Genomic DNA, 19400 nt, shown 5'->3' on the forward strand with positions numbered 1-19400 from the left:
AGGAGTTGAGAGGCCCTAGTAGAATCAAACTGAGCTATAATGGAACACCTTGGCTGAGGCCTTGGCTGGTTCTGGAGTGCAAAACTTAGCCAACATGCCAGATGGAGTGCTTAAGTTTAGGATGCTCAGACATTTTCTGATATCACATGAACTGAATTGAATTGGCTGGAGTCACGTGGGGATCTTGAAAAGTGACTGACAATGAGCCTCATTCTCTGCACCATTGTTGAGGATGGGAATATTCTCAGAGCCTAGGACCTGACTGTTCTTCAATTGACCTCCACCTTTTGTGACTGGATGTGGCTGGACTGTCCTGCCTTCATCAATATTCTTATCTTAATTAACTTTCATTTTACATATAATTTAGTTGCTGTCAGTACAATACCCAGTCTGCCTCAGTACTCTTTCAAGAGACTAGGGTATCCTTCCTGAATCTATAGACATTATTTCAGACATTATCTGTCAATTAACCTTACACTGCACATCAGTTTTATTATGTGTATTTGGGCTCCGTCACCACAGTGCCTTAGTAATTCTTTCTATTGTTTCCAAGACAAATCAACAGGATCTTGTTCTGCAGTCTATTGACCGAGCAATTGAAGCTATTCATAACACGGCAATCAAAACTGGTGGAAAGTACAACCTGCAGCAACGTGAGGTTTTACAGTAAGTCTCTGCAGCAATCAGTTCTGTGTACGTGCGTGTGTCTGTATGTGCGTGTGTCCGTGCGTGCATGCATGTGTGCATGCATATGTGTCCATGTGTGCGTTCATGCATGTGTCCATACATGTACGTGTGCGCATGTGTGTGTGTCTCTGCATGCATGTGTGTGCTTGCTTGCATGTGTCTGCGCATGCATGTATCCGTGTCTGTGTGCGCGCGCGCATTTCTGTGTGTGCACCACAAATGGCTGGAAGTGCATGTGCGCACAAACCGTAGAGAAGCTGCAAGATTGCTGGGAAAATTGGGTCTCGTTTTTCAAACACAGGGAGATGGATGAACAAATTCCAAAGATTGTTTACAAACAACAAATTGGTTTATAAGAGAGTTTTATTTCCTGTTGTAGAAGATGGAAAACAAGCACTAAGTGTTGGGAAGAAATTTCTGATGCACGTCCATGAGAACTTTCTAGGTCAATATTTTCCAGCTCAATGAAGAAGAAAGCAGTGTTGGATCTGATTGTACAAAATGAGGCTGGGCTAGTAAAGTGTGTTACATTGGAAGATCATCACGTTAGCACTCATAGATAGCAAGTAGATGATGTGGAGGTTACATTAAAATAGGAGAGACAAATTATGGATAGGATTGTAACAAACAAAAGTTATACTAAAAAAGATTCACGTTACTGAAAATTAATAAGTCAGCATAGCCAGATGATGGCTGAAAGAAGCAAAAGTTGAAATCGCAGTGACATTGGTCACAACCTTTCAATCCTCGTTGCGTACAAGAGCAGTGGAACTGGGATCATTGTAAATGTTGAAGAAAGGCTAGAGTTATAAACCAGGAAACTATTGGGCAGCCAGCCTGACCTCTCTGGTGGAGAAGTGTCTGGAAATCATTATAAAGGAGAAAATTATCCTTTATTTGGAAAGATATGAAGACCTAATCTGAATTTCATTTGAAGGAAAATAATATGACTAACTTGATTAATTGAGAGGGTTGATCAGGTTGTGCAGTAACGCTGTAAACACCATCTAAAAGATGCATTGCAAGGACACACCCAGGCTCCTTTGAACCATGATCTCTGCAACGAGAAGGGCAAAAAGAACATAAGAACCGGGAGCAGGAATAGGCCATCTGGCCCCTCGAGCCTGCTCCGCCATTCAGTAAGATCATGGCTGATCTTTTTGTGGACTCAGCTCCACTGACCTGTCTGCTCACCATAACTCTTAATTCCTTTACTGTTCAAAAATTTATCTATCCTTGCCTTAAAAACGTTCAATAAGGTAGCCTCAACTGCTTCACTGGGCAGCGAATTCCACATTCACAGTCCTTTGTGTGAAGAAGTTCCTACAAAGTTTCTACATCCTTCTGGTAATGTGGTGACTCGGACTGTATGCAGTATTCCAAATGTTGCTTAACTAAAGTTCTGTGCAGCTGCAACACGACTTGCCAACTTTTATGCTCAGTGTCCCAGCTGATGAAAACAAGCATTCCATATGCCTTCTTGACCACCTTATCCACTTGTGTTGCCACTTTTAGGGAACTGTGGACTTGTATGCTGGATCTCTCTGTATGTTAATGCTACTAAAGGTTCTTCCATTTACTGTATACTTCCTTCCTGCATTAGGCCTTCCAAAATGCATCATCTCACATTTGTCCAGATTAAATTCCATCCGCCGTTTCTCTGCCCAAGTCTTCAGCCTATCTACATCCTGCTGTATTCTCTGCTAATCCTCCTCACTACCCACAGCTCCCGCAATCTCTGTTTTGTCTGCTAACTTACCAATCAGACCACCTACATTCTCTTCCAAATTATTTTTTATATATATTTTTCCTTCCTTGCCTCCCTCATTTTTGAGACGTCCTTGACCCTTGCACCCAGGGAGGCGACACATCATCCTGGAGTCATTTTTATAGCCACAGAAACGCTTATTTGTGCCCTGACTATAAATTCCCCTACTACTCCTGCTGTACTGCACTTTGCCCCTCCCTGCTGTACAACAGGACCAGCTGTGGTGCCACTACTCTGACTGCTGCTGTCACCATCCCCTGATAGGCAACCCCACCCAACAGTATATAAAATGGTATACTTATTAGAGAGGGGGACAGCTGCAGTGGACTGCAAGGCTGCAGACTCCTGCAGTGTTTTGCCCACCCCTTCTAGCGGTCACTCATCCATCTGCCTGAACCTATCTTCATATAGATGGAGATGATCAAGGGATATGGGGGGAAGATGGGATCAGGATATTGAATTTGATCAGTCATGATCATAATGAATGGTGGAGCAGGCTTGAAGGGCTGAATGACCTTTTCCTGCTTCTAGTTTCTAAGTTTCTATAGCCTTGAGTCTGACCACATGTCTAAAACTCCTGTCTATTACACATTCCGCTTTTATAAGACCCTTGTAAGACCCCACTCGGTCCAGAACTCGGTCGCCTCACTACAGGAAAGATGTGGAAGCTATTGAGAGGGTGCAGAGGAGATTTACAAAGATGTTGCCTGGATTGGGAGGCATGCCTTATGAAGATAGGTTGAGGGAGCTAGGTCTCTTCTCCCTGGAGAGACAAAGGTTGAGAGGCGACCTGATAGAGGTTTATAAAATGTTGAGAGGAATAGATAGGGTGGATTCTCGGAGGCTATTTCCCAGGGCTGAAAGGGTTGCTACAAGAGGACACAGGTTTAAGGTGCTGGGAAGCAAGTACAGAGGAGATGTTAGGGGTAAGTTTTTCACTCAGGGTGGTGAGTGAGTGGAATCGGCTGCCGTTGGTGGTGGTAGAGGTGAACTCGCTGGGGTCTTTTAAAAGACTTCTGGATGAGTACATGGGATCTAATGGCATTGGGAGTTACAGATGGCTTGGTAGGTATAGATGTGATCGGTGCAACTTGTGGGCCGAAGGGCCTGTTTGTGCTGTGGTGTTCTATGTTCTATGTTCTTGCTACTCCTAAGTATATGCAACTGCTGCTCAGTCCAATACACGCTGTCTGACAGGAGCTGCAATTGGACACACTTCCTGCTTCAGGGACATTCAAACTGTCTCTGATTTCTTAGAAACATGGTAGATGGATTTCAATGTGGAGAATTGTGATAGTATGGTGTCATGTCCAGTGCAACCATGTCATATGAACTTTTAGTCAATTTTCAGAATTGGCCACAGTTAAATTCACATGATGAAAATCATGTGAGTTCCAGCATATGGACAATATCTAGATCCTGGTGAAAACCTAATTAAATATGGACATAGGGTATTTCATTGCCATTTATGGAATTCACCCATCTCATTGTTTAAGGATGAGCCAACACCTAAAGACAATGGAGTTTTTGAACTGCCTCCATGTTTTGGATTAATAAAAAAAATCAAAACTCAAGGGATCTTTCAGCACCTATTGTGCCATGATGGTCTCCCCCATCCAAACTGCGTAGGGCTCAGAAGTGTTAAAACAGCAGTCATGGGTTAAAGCTGGTTTCAGTGGCTGCACCCTTCTAATCTCAGGAATCATCAGATCTGTCAGGGTCATCAGTCATTGGCCAGACTGAGAACCAGACTCAGAAACCAGCTGCAAATCATAAAGCAACTAAAATATTTAACCTGAGAACCAATCTCCGAGATAGCCAACAAAGCTGTTGTGACCATTGGTTTTACAAAGCCCTCACTTCAACCTGAAATAAGTGAATCCATTCAAGAAACCACATACCTGCCTACGTGAGAGGCTGACATCATAAAGTAGTGACTGAATTAACTGTAGCCTGACACCCTGGCTTCACAGTATTTCTGTTAACATTCTGGTGAATCGCCTCTGTTATCGTTCAAAGACTTTTACATCTTTCTAGAATTGCACAATACACTGAGGTCTTATAAAGATCTAAGCATAATTTCTTTGCTCTTATAATACATTATCCTCTTTATAAACCCAAGTAACTGATACAAAGGTGGCTCAAAGGAAAGTAACTCCAGTGCCAGATTACAGTTAGTTCAGTCACTAATTTATGATGTCCGGTCTCGCACATAGGCAGATCTGTGGTTTCTCAAATGGATCCACTTATTTCAAGTTGCAGTGAAGGCTTTGTAGAACCAATGGTCACAACAGCTTTGTTGCTTATCTCAAAGGTTGGCTCTTGGGTATGAGGAGAGTTTTGAAAAGTTGGAGCTAACTCTTTGGAAAACCGAGATTATTGAATGGAGGTTTTCAGGAGAAAGAGAAGTACTTTAACAGAGTAGATGGGAACACATAATTATTCTCTCTGGTAACTCGTTCAACAATGAGTGTTTTTTATTCATTCAAGGGATGTGGGCTTCGCTGGTTAGGCCAACATTCAATTCCCATCCCTAAAAGGTCCTAGATTTAAAACCATTGGTAAAAGATCAAATGGACATGGAAATCATAGAAACCCTACAGTGCAGAAAGAACCATTTGGCCCATCGAGTCTGCATCGACCCCACTCCCTTATCATAATATATTTACCCGCTAATCCCTCTAACCTACGCATCTCAGGACACTAAGGAGCAATTTTTTTAGCATGGCTAATCAACCTAACCGGCACATCTTTGGACTGTGGGAGGAAACCGGATCACCCGCAGGAAACCCATGCAGACACGAGGAGAATGTGCAAACTCCACATAGACAATGACCCAAGCTGGAAATTGAACCCAGGACTCTGGAGCTGTAAAGCAGCACTACTGTGCCGCACTAAACATAGACCTGGGTATCCTTGTACACCAGTCACTGAAGGTAAGCGTGTAGATGGAACAGGTAGTAGAAAAGACAAATGGTATGTTGGCCTTGATAGCGAGAGGATTCGAGTACTTGAGCAGGGATATATCGATTGGTGAGACCGTACCTGGAATATTGAGAGAGTTTTGGTCTCCTTATTTGAAGGAGGATGTCCTTACTCTGAAGGGAGTGAGACAAGGTTTACCAGACTGATTCCTGGATGATGGGACTGACACATGAGAGATTGTATCGGTTGGGATTGTATCTGTAGGAGTTCCTAAAAATGAAAGGGGATCTCATAGAAACTAGTAGAATTCAGGACTAGACAGGGTAGATGTAGGAAGGATGTTCCAAATGATGGGGATGTCCAGAACCAGAAGTCACAGTCTGATGGACAGTTTGGGACAGAGATGAGAAGAAACTCATCTTCCAGAGAGTAGTGAGCCTGTGGAATTTGCTACCACAGAAAGTAGTTGAGACCAAAACATTGAATGTTTTCAAGAAGCAGTTAGCTATAGCACCTGGGGCAAAATGGATAAAAGGGTATGGTGGGAGAAGGCGGGATGAGGCTATTGAGTTGGATAATCAGCCATGATCATAATGGATGGCGGAGCAGGCTCAAAGGGCCAAATGGCTGCCTCCTGCTCTTACTTTCTATGTTTCTATGTTTTCTTTGTCATTTTTATTGAAGTTGAATATCTGTTCTTTCCCCATTAAGGAAGCTGATTCACCATCGAAAGGACACAGTTGCTCGAAAAAGTCAGGTACTAAGCCAGCAAAAAGGGGCTCATGCATCTGAGAGTCAGCTGGAAACATCACTGCAGCCAGACAGAATGAGCAAGATTATGCCTGAACCAACACCACACCTGTCTGATGCAGCCTCTCCTGATATTGATGTTTACCAGGTATGTTTGCTACAGATCTAGAAAAATACGCTGGAAGCAAACAATACTGATTTTTTTTTTCCATTTCCTGTTTGCTTTTGAGATGTTGTAGATTGTGTGTGTGCTTCAGGTTCATTTTATTTCATAAAGGTCTATATTAACAAAAAGCAGTCATTTTGTTATGAATTAAATGGATGTGCAGCAAACATGAGCATGTGTTCAAGATTTGCAAAGCATCAGGAAAACTAACATTAACTCTTTCCATCCTGATGAAGCTCAGTGAATGAGGGTGGAAGTGTGTAGGCTGCAAGTGTTCCAAGTGGTACATGAACAGTCTTGACAGCGCTACATAGGAACCCATCAAAGCTCTCAACCTCAGGCAGACCATTTTTTAACTTGTGACACAGTATTGAAATCTGCCAATCATTGGTCTTCTCTGCTATAACCAGGCTACAAACCTTTCAGCCCATTAGGTTTGTACCAGCCCTTGGGATAAAATCACCAAGTCCCACTTGCTTGTTTTTTTTCCTCCCTGACCTTGCAATATTTTTCATTTCTGATAACTATCCTATCCAATTCGCCTTAATTAAATTTGATTCCACCATATTCTCAGGCAGGATATTCCAGATCCAAACCATTCACTGTGTGAACTTGTCTCCACCACACTCACAGTACATTCCAGATCAGGTTTTTTTGATCACCATACCCTCTGGTTCTTGATCCTTCCACCTGTGGCAACAGTTTCTCCCTTTCTATTCTGTATGTCAGACTCCTCATGATTTTGAACATCTTTATCAAATCTCCTTTCATCTTTTCTTCAGGGAGAGAGGTCCTACTTTGTTCAGTCTATCCACATAACTGAAGTTCCTCATCCCTGTAATCCTTTCTGCACTCTAATGCCTTTACATACTTTTTAAAGTTGAACACCCAGAACTGGGCACAATCGGTCAATTGAGGCTAAACCAATGTTTAGTAAATGTTGACTATAACTTCCTTGTTTTTGTGCTCTGTATCCCTATTCATAAATCCAAACTCCCTATATGTTTCATTAACTACTCTTTCAGCCTGTCCTGCCACCTTCAGTAATTTATACACAGAGCAGAGACCTCTGCTCCCTTTGTTTTATATTCTCTCTGTTCTTTCCACCAGAATGAGTCACACTTCTTCCTGATGTGGAGTTGCAGGTGTTGGACTGCAGTAGGCACAGTAAGTAGTCTCTCCAGGTAAAAGTCCAAAAGGTTTATTTAGTAGCATGAGCTTTCAGAGCGCTGCCCCTTCACCAGGTGAGTGAAGAATTTGGTTCACAAACAGGGCAATACATAGACACAAACTCAATTCTAAGATAATGGTTGAAAAGCAAGTCTTTAACAGGAAATCAAGTCTTTACAGGTGCAGGTAAAGTGAGTGGAGAGAGGGTTCAGCACAGGTTAAAGAGGTGTGAATTGTCTCCAGCCAGGACATTTAGTGAGATTTTGCAAGCCCAGGCAAGTCGTGGAGGTTACAGATCGTGTGACACACATCCAAGATCCCAGTTGAGGCCATCCTTGTGTGCGGAACTTGGCTATCAGTTTCTGCTCAGTGACTCTGCATTGTCGTATATCATGAAGGCCACCTTGCAGAACGCTTACGTGAAGATCAGAGGCTGAATGCCCGTGACCGCTGAACAGGAAGAGAACACTCCTGCCTGGTGATTGTTGAGCTACAGCAAACTATGCAGCCTTCAGGAGAATGGTGACCACGACACCACACAATCCTGCCACAGCGATCTCTGCGAGACATGCCAGATCATTGATACAGATGCCACCATCCCCAGGTACACAGTACATACTCTTGTGACTCAGCCAACATTGTCTACCTGGTACACTGCAGGGAAGGATGTCCCGAAGCATGGCACATTGGTGAGACCATGCAGATGCCACGACAGTGAATGAATCGACACTGCTTGACAATCACCAGGCTGAAGTGTTCTCTTCCTGTTGGAACACTTGAGCAGTCAGGGGAATTCAGCCTCTGAACTTCGGGTAAGCGTTCTTCAAGGTGGCCTTCATGACACACGACAACAGAATCGCTGAGCAGAAACTGATAGCCAAGTTCCGCGCACATGAGGACAGCCTCATCAGGGATCTTAGATTTGTATCACGCTATCTGTAACCCCTATGACTTGCCTGGGCTAGCAACATCTCATTAATTGTCCTGGCTACAGGCAATTCACACCTCTTTAACCTGTCTTAACCGTCTTTCCACTCACATTGTCTGCACCTGTGAAGACTTGCTTATCTGTTAAGACTCGCATTCCAAACATTATCTTGTAATTGAGTTTGTCTATATATGCCCTGTTTATGAACCAAACTCTTCGCTCATCTGATGAAGGGGCAGTGCTCCAAAAGCTCATGCTACCAAATAAACCTGCTGGACTTTAATCTGGTGTTGTGAGACTATTTACCACACTTCTTCATGACATTTTCTCAGTCATTTTTCTGTCCATTTCATCAGTCTGCCTGTGTCTTTTTGAAGTTCCACACAAAGCAGCCATAGGTCATTGTACATATTGATACCAATAACATAAGTAGGAAAAGGGATGAGGTCCTGAAGTGTGAATATAGAGAGTTAGGCAGAAGGCTAAAATGCAGGATCTCAAAGGTAGTAATTTCTGGACTACTACCGGTGCCACGTGCTAGTGAGAGTAGGAATAGGAAGATTCAGCAGATGAATACGTGGCTTGAGAGCTGGTGCAGGGGGCAGGGATTTAGATTTTTGGATCATTGGGATCTCTTCTCGGGAAAAGGTGACCTGTTCAAGAGGGACGGGATAGACCTGAACTAGAGGAAGCTAATATCCTGGTGGGGGTATTTGTTAGAGCCACTTGGGAGCGTTTAAAGTTGTTTCGCAGGGGGTGGGACCCAAAGCAATAGGGAGACAGAAGAGAAAGTTGAGGACAGCACAGAAGTTCAAGAGAGCACATTAAATAGTAAAGGCAGTGTCATTAATCCTAGTACTAGACAGATCAGGCAAAAGCAAGACTGACAGCAAGGGAAGTCCAGATTAAACTGCATTTATTTTAATGCAAGAAGCCTGAAGGGCAAAGCCTGGGTGGGTACATGCAACTGGGGATATTATTAGCAATTACTGAAACGTGGCTAAGGAAAGGACAGGATTAGCAGCTTAATGTTGCAGGGTACAGATGCTATAGGAAAGATAGAACAGGAGGTAAGACAGGAGGGAGACTTGCACTTTTGATTAAGGAAAACGTCATGGTAGTATCGAGGGAGGATATATCTGAGGGTTCACCCACTGAGTCTATGTAAGTAGAACTTGAGAAATAAGAAGGGGGAAATCACTTTGATAGGGTTTGCTATAGGCCCCCAAATAGTCGGTGGGAAATTGAGAAGCAAATACGTAAAGAGATTACAGGTAGCTCCAAGAAAAATAGGGTGGAAATAATAAGGGATTTTAACTTTCCCAACATTGACTGAGACAGCCATAGTATTAGAGGGTTGGATGGCGAGAAATTTGTTGAGTGTATTCAGAAGGAATTTCCCATTCAGGATGTGGATGGCCCAACTAAAGAGGGGGCAAAACTTGATCTCCTCTTGGGAAATATGGAAGAGCAGGTGACAGAAGTGTTAGTGAGGGATCACTTTGGGACCAGTGACCATAATTCCATTAGTTTTAAGATAGCTATGGAGAATGATAGGTCTGGCCCAAAAGTTAGAATTTTAAATTGGGGCAAGGCCAATTTTGATAGTATCAGGCAGGAACTTTAATTTTGGGAGCCTATGAGGAGGCAAAGGGATGTCTAGTAAGAGGAACACTTTTTCAAAAGTGTGCTAACCAGGGTTCGCGATAAGCATGTTCCTCTTAGAGTGAAGGGCAAGGCTGTTCGAAGTAGGGAACCCTGGATGACTCAGGATATTGACATACGTGGACAGCTGGGATCAAGTGGATCCCTTGAAGGGTATAGGAGTAGCGTTGAGAGAAGTCAGGATGACAAAAAGGGGACACGAGATTGTTTTGGCAGATAAGGCAACAGAGAATCCAAAAGAGATTCTCCAAAGAAAAAGTCTACTAATACATAAAGGGCAAAAGAGTAACTAGGGAGAGAATAGAGCCTTTTAAGGATCAACAAAGTCATCTATGTGTGGATCACAAGAGATGAGTGAGATCCTAAATTAATATTTCTCATCAGTATTCACTGATAAAAGCATGGATGTTAGGGAACTTGGGGAAATAAATAGCGATGTCTTGAGGAGTGTACATGTTACAGAGAAGGAGGTGCTGGAAGTCTTAAAGTGCATCAATGTAGATAAAACCCCAGGAGCTGATGAAGTGCATCTCAGGACGTTGTGGGAAGCTAGGGAGGAAATTGCAGGTCCCCCAGCAGAGATATTTGGATCATCGATAGCCACGGGTGAGGTATCTGAAGATTGGGGAGTGGCAAATGTTGTGCCTTAGTTTAAGAAGGGCTGCAGGGAAAAGTCTGGGAAGTAAGGCCGGTGAGCCTCTCATCTGTGGTGGGTAAGAAGGTATTTTGAGAGACAGAACTACAGGCATTTAGAGATGCAAGGACTGATTAGAAATAGTCAGCATGACTTTGTGAGTGGAAAATCATGTCTCACAAATTTGATTGAGTTTTTTGAAGGGATAACCAAGAAGATAGAGGAGGGCAATGCAGTTGTTGTTTACACAGACTTTAGCAAGGCCTTTGACAAGGTACCACATGGTAGATTGTTGCATAAAGTTAACTCTCACAGGATCCAGAGTGAGGTAGCCAAATGGATACAAAATTGGCTTGATGACAGAAGACAGAGGGTGCTTGTAGAGGGTTGTTTTGCAAACTGGAGGCTTGTGACCCGTCGTGTTCCTCAGGGATCGGTGCTGGGTCCACAGTTATTTGTCATTTATATTAATGATTTGGATGAGAATTTAGCAGGCATGGTTAATATGTTTACAGAAGACATCAAGATTGGTGGCATAGTGGACAAAGAAGAAAGTTATCGAGGATTGCATGGGGATCTTGATCAATTGGGTCTGTGGGAATGGCAAATGGAGTTTAATTTAGATAAATGTGAGGTGATGCATTCCTGCCCTGGTTGTTTGAACCAGGGCAGGACTTACTCAGTTAATGGTAAGGTGTTAGGCAGAGTTGTAGAACAAAGAGATCTAGAGGTAGAAGTTCATAGCTCCTTGAAAGTGGAGTCACAGATGGACAGAGTGGTGAAGAAGGCATTCAGCATGCTTGGTTTCATTGGTCAGAACATTGAATACAGGAGTTGGGATGTCTTGTTGAAGTTGTACAAGACATTGGTAAGGCCACACTTGGAATACTATGCACAGTTCTGGCCATCCTATTATCGAAAGAATATAATTAAACCAGAAAGAGTGCAGAAGAGATTTACTAGGATGCTACCGGAACTTGATGGTTTGAGTTATAAGGAGACGCTGGATGGACTGGGACTTTTTTATCTGGAGCATAGGAGGCTTAGGGGTGATCTTATCTAAGTTTATAAAATAATAAGGGGCATAGATCAGCTGGATAGTCAATATCTTTTCTCCAAGGTAGGGGAGTCTAAAACTAGAGAGCATAGGTTTAAGGCGAGAGGGGAGAGATACAAAAATGTCCAGAAGAGAAACTTTTTCACACAGAGTGGTAAGTATACGGAACAAGCTGCCAGGGATAATAGTAGAGGCGGGTATAATTTTGTCTTTTAAAAAGCATTTAGATAGTTACGTGGGTAAGATGGGTATAGAGGGATGTAAACCAAATGCGGGCAATTGGCACTAGCTTAGGGATTTTATGAAAAAAAGGGGGGTGACAAATAGAGCCGAAGGCCTGTTTCCATGCTGTAAACCTCTATGACTCTATGGTAAAACTTCTCACATTTCCAAATACCTGCAAATTGTGTCATCAGTAAAGGTTGAAGTCGTCCTGTAAACAAAGTCTCAGTCATTTATATCTGTCAGAAAAACAAGAGTCCTCACGCTGTCACATGGAAAACCCCATCATAAAGCTCACTCTAATTTATAAAAAAAATTGTTCTCCACACACTGCTGGTTCCTGTCTCTCAGACAAATTTTTATCCATCCTGCTACTGTCACGTTTATTACTGTCACTTCATCAAATGACTTTTGGAAATCCATGTACACCACGTTATCCGCATTACCCTCATCTATCCTCACTGTTGCCTATTCAACAAACTCAAGTTACTTAAACATAATTTACTCTTAATAAATCTGTGGCTTCCCTTAGTTAATCTGCATCTGCCAAGTGACTGTTAATTTTATCCCAAATTTAAATTCCAGAGGCTCCAGTTACTGGTCTTATCTTTATACATTTTGAACAAAGTTTCACAATTCCCCAGTCCTCTGGCAGCATCCCTGTATCCAAGGAGGATTTTGGAAGAATTTGACCAGGGTCTCTACAATTTCCATTTTGCTTCCTTCAGTAACCTTGGATGCATCCCATCCAGTCCTGGTGCCTTATCAACTGTACGTACAACCAGCCTATCTAATACCTCCTTTATCAATTTAAACCCATCAAATGACCTGATGCCCTTCTCTTTCATTCTAGCTTGAATTATGACCCATGTTTTTTTTTCATTACTCTGCCTTCACATGTCCTTTTTGATAACAAGAATAACATGTTGGTCCTCTCAAACCGACCTTGTTGACTGGACTTTTTGACTAGAAGACAGTTTGCCTCTTCACCTTGGCCATCTCCCTCACTGGAGCCAGATTTCTTTCCATTGTCAAACTTCTCTTCAATTTCTCAGGGAAATTGCAAACTGAGGCCTATTACTAATGCACGTGAGTGAATCTATAATTATCTGTCACTACTGAAGCTTTTATTTTCTGAACTTTTATTTTCTGAGCCTTAGTTCCTAAAGGAGTGTTATTTTTGAATACTGACATTTGATCCTTGTGACCCCCATTATTCCCCAAAACCAGATTCAGCAATGCCTCCTTCCTTACTGGACAAAAGCATACCAATGTAGGGGCTTCTTCTGATCACACTATAGAAATTCTTGCCCCTCTGCCATTATCACTCTACTATACCACTCTGTTTTAACTACTTGAGTAAATACTCCTGATTTTCAGCCTTGTGAACTCTGGAAGGTATTAAATCTGGACAGTAGTAGGTACGGTTGGGGTTGGGAGGGCACACTCTCGTAAAGTTGTCAATGTAATGTTGAACTCATGGTCTCGTTTCTATATCCTCGAATGGTCTCTCGCTCAAAACCAATGGAAAATGTCAGCTGGGCAGCAAGCAAGAGTGAAATAGTGGGTAGCAGGAGGCTGCAGTGGGCAGGTACAGAAACAGTCCCAACAGTCAACTAAATTGCTGGGTGGGATTTCAGAGGTTTCCAGGATCTGGGAGGCCTAACCTTTCTTGCTGCCCTGATTGCTTGCACTGCGAAGCCTCCAGTTAAAATAGCCATCTGTTTTATATAAAGGGCTCTATCCATTTCTAGTGCGTTTCTTGCCTACCCAGAAGAGCACACTTTCAATCAGTTGCTGCAGAGAGAGAGCAGAACCTCAACTGGGGTAAGTTCATGGGTAACCTTCACTTCTCACCAAGGTTTTATTGGGTGAGTTGGCTGGAATTCATCCCAATAGTTTATACAACAAAAATCTGCATCTTCAAGAGCAAATATACCCATGCGTGTTTAGATACAATCCCTATAGTGCAAAAGGAAGCCATTTGACCCATCAAGTCTGCACCAACCACAATCCCATCCAAGTCCTATTCCAGTAACTCCACATATTTACCCTGCTACCCCCCTGACACTAGGGTTAATTTAGCATGACCAATCAACCTAACCCTCACATCTTTGGAGTGTGGGAGGAAACTGGAGCACCTGGAGGAAACCCACGCAGACACTGGGAGAACATGTAAACTCCACACAGACAGTGACCTGAGGCCAGAATTGAACCAGGGTCCCTGGAGCTGTGAGGTAGCAGTGCTAACTACTGTGCTGCCCTGATGTGGATTAATTTTTAAGCGGTTATCCTGATTATAACAAAAACGTTAATTCCACATTTTTATCGATCTGAAAGGCCTAATTTCTAAAATCTGATGGGTTTGATTTAGTCAATGACTATAATTGGCTTTGGTACCCTTGGTTGCACAATTGTGATGGGAAGTTCTAGAGAGTGGATGGGTGAGAATAGACATTGGGTTAGTGATGGTGTTCTTGTTCATTAGCACATGCCCATGACTGGATAACAATCAGCTAGGCAGAACTTTTAGTCATATATCAGCAGCAGTCAAAGTTTTCATAAGGAGAGAACCATTATCAACAGACCTGATTAATGAGTATTGATGATTTATTATTATGTTGTCATCAGTCAGTTCATCAAAGAATCAAAGGAAACAGCCTACACATGGACCAAGTGAAATATGGTGCCTACTTTGTCTTGCAGGTTCCCAATCAGCCTCGACATGCGGCCCCCGTGACACCACCACCACCAGAGAAACTTCGGGACTTGCACTCTGGTTCCTCAAACATGCAAGGTAAAACTATCGCAATCATTAAGTTCAAAACCAAAATACTGCACTTGCTGGAAATCTGCAGAAGAGACAGAAAATGCTGGAAGTACTAAGAAGGTCAGGTGTCCAATATGGAGAGAGGAACACACTTAATGTTTCAGTCTGATGAGTTATTGTCAGAACTGAAAAGGTTTGACATGTACAAGTTTTAAAGCAAGAATAATGAAAGGGAGAGGGAGGAATAAATGAAAGGGAAGGACTGTGATAAGGTGGAGAAAAGATAAAAAATGACTACTTGTATTTATATGACTGTTGGACATCTCTAAGTGCTTTACAGTAATTTGTTTTGAAGAGTAGTTATAATGTAGAAAAGTCAAGATAAATCGACAGAAGGAAAGATGGTGTAAAGCAGAAGGGAGTGACAATGGGACAAATAAAGAAAATGATCTAGAGGGTGTGAAAATGGAAAAGTAGAATCATCAACAAACAGTTATATAAAAATACAGAAAAAGACACATAAATAAAAAGAGCAGGAGTTATGATCTGAAATTGTTAATTCAATGATGAATCCAGAAGGCTGTAAAATCAAAAAATGAGGTGCTGTTCCTCCAGCTTATGTTGAACTTCATATCAGTTGAGGATTAAAATGATCAGCAGCTGGAAGCTCAGAGTCATGCTTGTGGTCGAAATGGAGGTGTTCCACAGTGACCATCTAATCTGCATTTGACCTCATCGTGAGGAGTGAATACGACCTACCAAATTGACAGAAGTTTGGGTAAATCACTGTTTTACCTGGAAAGAGAGTTTGGAACTTTCCTTGCTGAGAAGGAAGGCAGGAAAAGGGTTCATGTTGCATCACCTTGGATGGGGAAGCTTCTTATGAATGGGAGGATTGTTGGGGTGATTGAGGAATGAACCCGTTGGAATTCTGGGAGGGGTGGAAAAAATGCGTTTGGTAGTGGCATTACACTGGAGCTGCCAGAAATGACTGATGGGGTGGAAGTCGAGGATGAAGAGAATCCTAACATCATTCTGAGAAGAAGGGGGTTAGAGCAGAAGTGTAGGTAATGGAAAAAATATGGCCTTGAGCCCAGTCAACCATGGTGTGGGATATCCTCTTTCGAGGAAAAATGAAGATGTTTTGAATAATTGGTGTGGAAAGTTGCATGGTTGCATTATCTGTATAGCAATGGAGATGAGTGAACAGGGAAAACGCAATGGAATCCGTACAAGAACTGGATGTGATAAATTTGTGGTGATAGCTGTGGGAGTTTTTGTTATTCGTTTGTGGGACACGGACATCGCTGGCTGGCCAACATTTATTGCCCATCCCAAGTAGCCCTTGAGAAGGTGGTGGTGAGCTGCCTTCTTAAGTTGCTACAGTCCGCGTGCTGTATGTTGATCCATAATGTCGTTGAGGAGGGAATTCTAGGACTTTGACCCAGTGACAACGAAGGAAGGACAGTAATTTCCAAGTCAGATTGGTGAGTGGCTTGGATGAGATTTTGTAGCGGTGGTATCCCCATGTATCTGCTGCCCTTGTCCTTCTAGATGGTAGTAGTCGTGAGTTTAGAAGATGTTGTCAAAGGATCATTGGTGAATTTCTGCAGTGCATTTTGTAAATGGCACACACTGCTACTGCTGAGTGTTGTTGGTGGAGGGAGTGGATGGCTGTGGATGTGGTGCCAATCAAGTGGGCTGCTATGTCTTGGATGGTATCAGGCTTGAGTGTTGTTGGAGCTGTATCCATCCAGACAAGTGGGGAGTATTCCATCAACCTCCTGACTTGTACCTTGAAGATGGCGGATAGGCTTTGGGGATTCAGGATGTGAGTTACTCGCCACAGTAATTCGTTGTATTCATAGCCTCTGACCTGTTGTTGTAGCCGCTCTGTTTATATGGCTACACATGGGAGTCAGTGAGTTTACATTAGCTGTTGGTTGAGAATCTATCCCTAGAAATAGAGAGGGATAATTTGAGGAAGGGTTGGGATAAGCCAGAGATTGACTGTGTGAAGGTGGGGGAGGGTGACAATTATAAGAAAGTTGATGAAATTTTCCAGTTGAGGGTTGAGAGCAGGAAACAGCACTGATCTAGTCACTAATGTATCGGGGGAAAAAAGATGGAGAGGATCCCAAGTAAGACTGGAACAAAGAATGTTTCAGGTCTCCCAAAAAAAGGATTGGCATAGATGGGATCCATGTGGGTTCCCATAGTGACATCTTTTATTTGAAGTTAAAGGAGCAGTTGTTTAATGTGAGACCAGGTTCAGCCACACAACTTGGTGCTGGACGAAGACTGTTTGACCACTCCACCCCAGACCAGCCTAATGTGGAGATATAGACAGATTGAACGTCTATGGTGAAGAGATGATGCTTAAGACCAGGAAACTGGTAGAAGGGTAGAGGACATTGGAAGTTGTGGATGTAGGCAGGACAAGACAAGACAGGTGGAGAAAGATGAGATTTGAGAGAGTAAGAATCAGTTCACGGGGCAGGAACACTCTGATATGATGAGTGTACCAGAGCAATCCTGTTTGTGGATCGTGGGTGCAAAGCTGAAGCAGGCTCTTTGGACTTGGAGGGGTTTGGAGAGAAGGTCTCCAGAGGAGGTGAGGTCAGTAGCTTTCTTGGTCAGTGATCATATTTCACATAATGCCTATAGGGTAAAACTTGGCCTGATTGTTGTTTCCATCCACTTTTTTTTTACTCATTTCTCTCCTCTGCCCCAGTGATTATTTTGCATCATTTCATACTCTGATCCTGTTCCAAAGGCTTTTCCATCTCAACAGTTAGATTGTAAGTAGAGTCACAGAAATGCGGGAAAAGAAATTGGCCTCACTGTAAAACCGGTACAGGATCGGACCAAATTCACGTTGCTTGAAATATGTCTGGCCCCAATTTGAATGAAAATATTTGTCATCATTCTGGGCAGCCGCATAACACAGGTGTTGAATACCTTGGCGATGTAACCACCAGATGAGCGACCATGTAGGTGAGTGTACTTCACTCAGCTTTTCCTGCAATGACTTCAGTCTAGCAAACAACTGCCAACAAAACAGTCGATTTCTTTTTTTTTAGTTAAAATGGGAGGTTGAGACTTCCAATTCCCAATCCTTACAGAATGACGAAGATCTACCCACTATCAGGTGAGGTTCCTTTCCTCAGCAATAGCCTGGCAGCTCAACATTTCAATTTCCAATTGCAGAGCATCCACATGGACTCTGATGTGAAACTGAGTAAATAATGACTGTTTTCCCCACCCAAACAACGTACATGTTGGAAGTGTGACCATTATAATGATTGACAGGAAGAAATGATGTCTCGGACTTAAAAATGACCTTTTGAACAGACAAGGATGAGGTGAGCTTGATTAACAATATTGCTTTAAATCTGTGGGCTAACAGTGGAATTTATTCGCTGAATTTTCCTCTGCTTTTCACCCCATGTGGACGATTATGTGGCACTGGATGAACAGAAGTTGTCTGTCCACCCTGTTCAAGATGGGCTTTTTATGTCCACAAGTAAATGGATTCAGATTGTTTAGCATGATGGGAAAATAATGCAACCAAAGAAGGTGCAGTAAACCCAGGGTGCAAGTTTGAACACAGACAGGAGAGTGGCCAACGTAAGGACTGGAATACAACAAAGAAAACAGGCAAAAGAAAAGGGAGAATTAAAAGCACTGGTTTTAAGGGGAATAAAGTATATTGTGAATTAGTGTATTTGGGAGAAATTTCAATACAGATTTAACTATGACAATAGTAGGGAATAAGGATCGGGGTGGTAATTTCCAGTGACTATTTTGCTAGCTTTCAAAATATGGAATAAATATGAAAAATTAGAAATCAACAAACGTGAGAAATTTGTAAGATTAATAAAAATAATGGTAATAAGTAAAATGATAGGACCAAATCCTGTTTCATCTCAGATTGTAACAGACGAAGATGATGGGGGTGCACCAGTTAGAATCTGAGGCTTCACAATATAATGGAAGGATTGGGAAAAAAAAGCGATCAATGCTACTATTAAATGAAGAAGAGTCAAACTAGTAACATTAGGTTAGTGAGTGGTGGTGCTTTCAAAATTGGGTCAACTGATGTCAAGGACAAAGATACTCATACTCTTGAATTCTTGTACTATAAATTTCCTTTATCATACTCTACCAAATTACCACAGAATTACACCAGGTGTCAAACTTCAGTATATACACAGTAACTAACCTCTGACCTACTCCGTTACATACACAAGAATTCAAAAGGTATCAAAACTTCTTAAAATATCTAAACACACAAATTAGACTTCAAGATACTACACATGGCAATGAAAACTGATCAGAAGATTCAGTTAGGGTGCTTGAGAGTTACAAGTTAGCCAGGAAGGACCTAAAGAGAGAGCTAAGAAGAGCTCGGAGGGGACATGAGAAGTCTTTGGTAGGTAGGATCAAGGAAAATCCTAAAGCTTACTATTGGTATGTCAGGAATAAAAGAATGACTAGGGTAAGATTAAGACCAGTCAAGGACAGTAGTGGGAAGTTGTGCGTGGAGTCCAAAGAGAAAGGAGAGGCGCTAAATGAATATTTTTCATCAGTATTCACACAGGAAAAAGACAATCTTGTCGAGGAAAATACTGAGATACAGGCTATTAGACTAGACG

The 19400-nt window shown here is 42.4% G+C and overlaps 1 protein-coding gene across 3 annotated transcripts in view; it reads left to right on the plus strand.

Moving 5' to 3' along the window:
• The window catches only part of nckipsd (NCK interacting protein with SH3 domain), a 257102-nt gene that overhangs the window by 138216 nt on the left and 99486 nt on the right, over positions 1-19400 (plus strand). For 2 of the 3 annotated variants that reach the window (XM_080184846.1, XM_080184862.1), the window contains exons 2-4: positions 554-666; positions 6092-6278; positions 14679-14769. In XM_080184846.1, the coding sequence (XP_080040972.1) occupies positions 554-666; positions 6092-6278; positions 14679-14769 (391 nt within the window). The remainder of the gene's footprint in view (positions 1-553; positions 667-6091; positions 6279-14678; positions 14770-19400) is intronic. The other variant, XM_080184870.1, reaches the window with a different exon arrangement.

This window comes from Carcharhinus amblyrhynchos, chromosome 3, assembly GCF_965287045.1.
Source record: "Carcharhinus amblyrhynchos chromosome 3, sCarAmb.v2.hapA, whole genome shotgun sequence".
NCBI classification, from domain to species: Eukaryota; Metazoa; Chordata; class Chondrichthyes; order Carcharhiniformes; family Carcharhinidae; genus Carcharhinus; species Carcharhinus amblyrhynchos.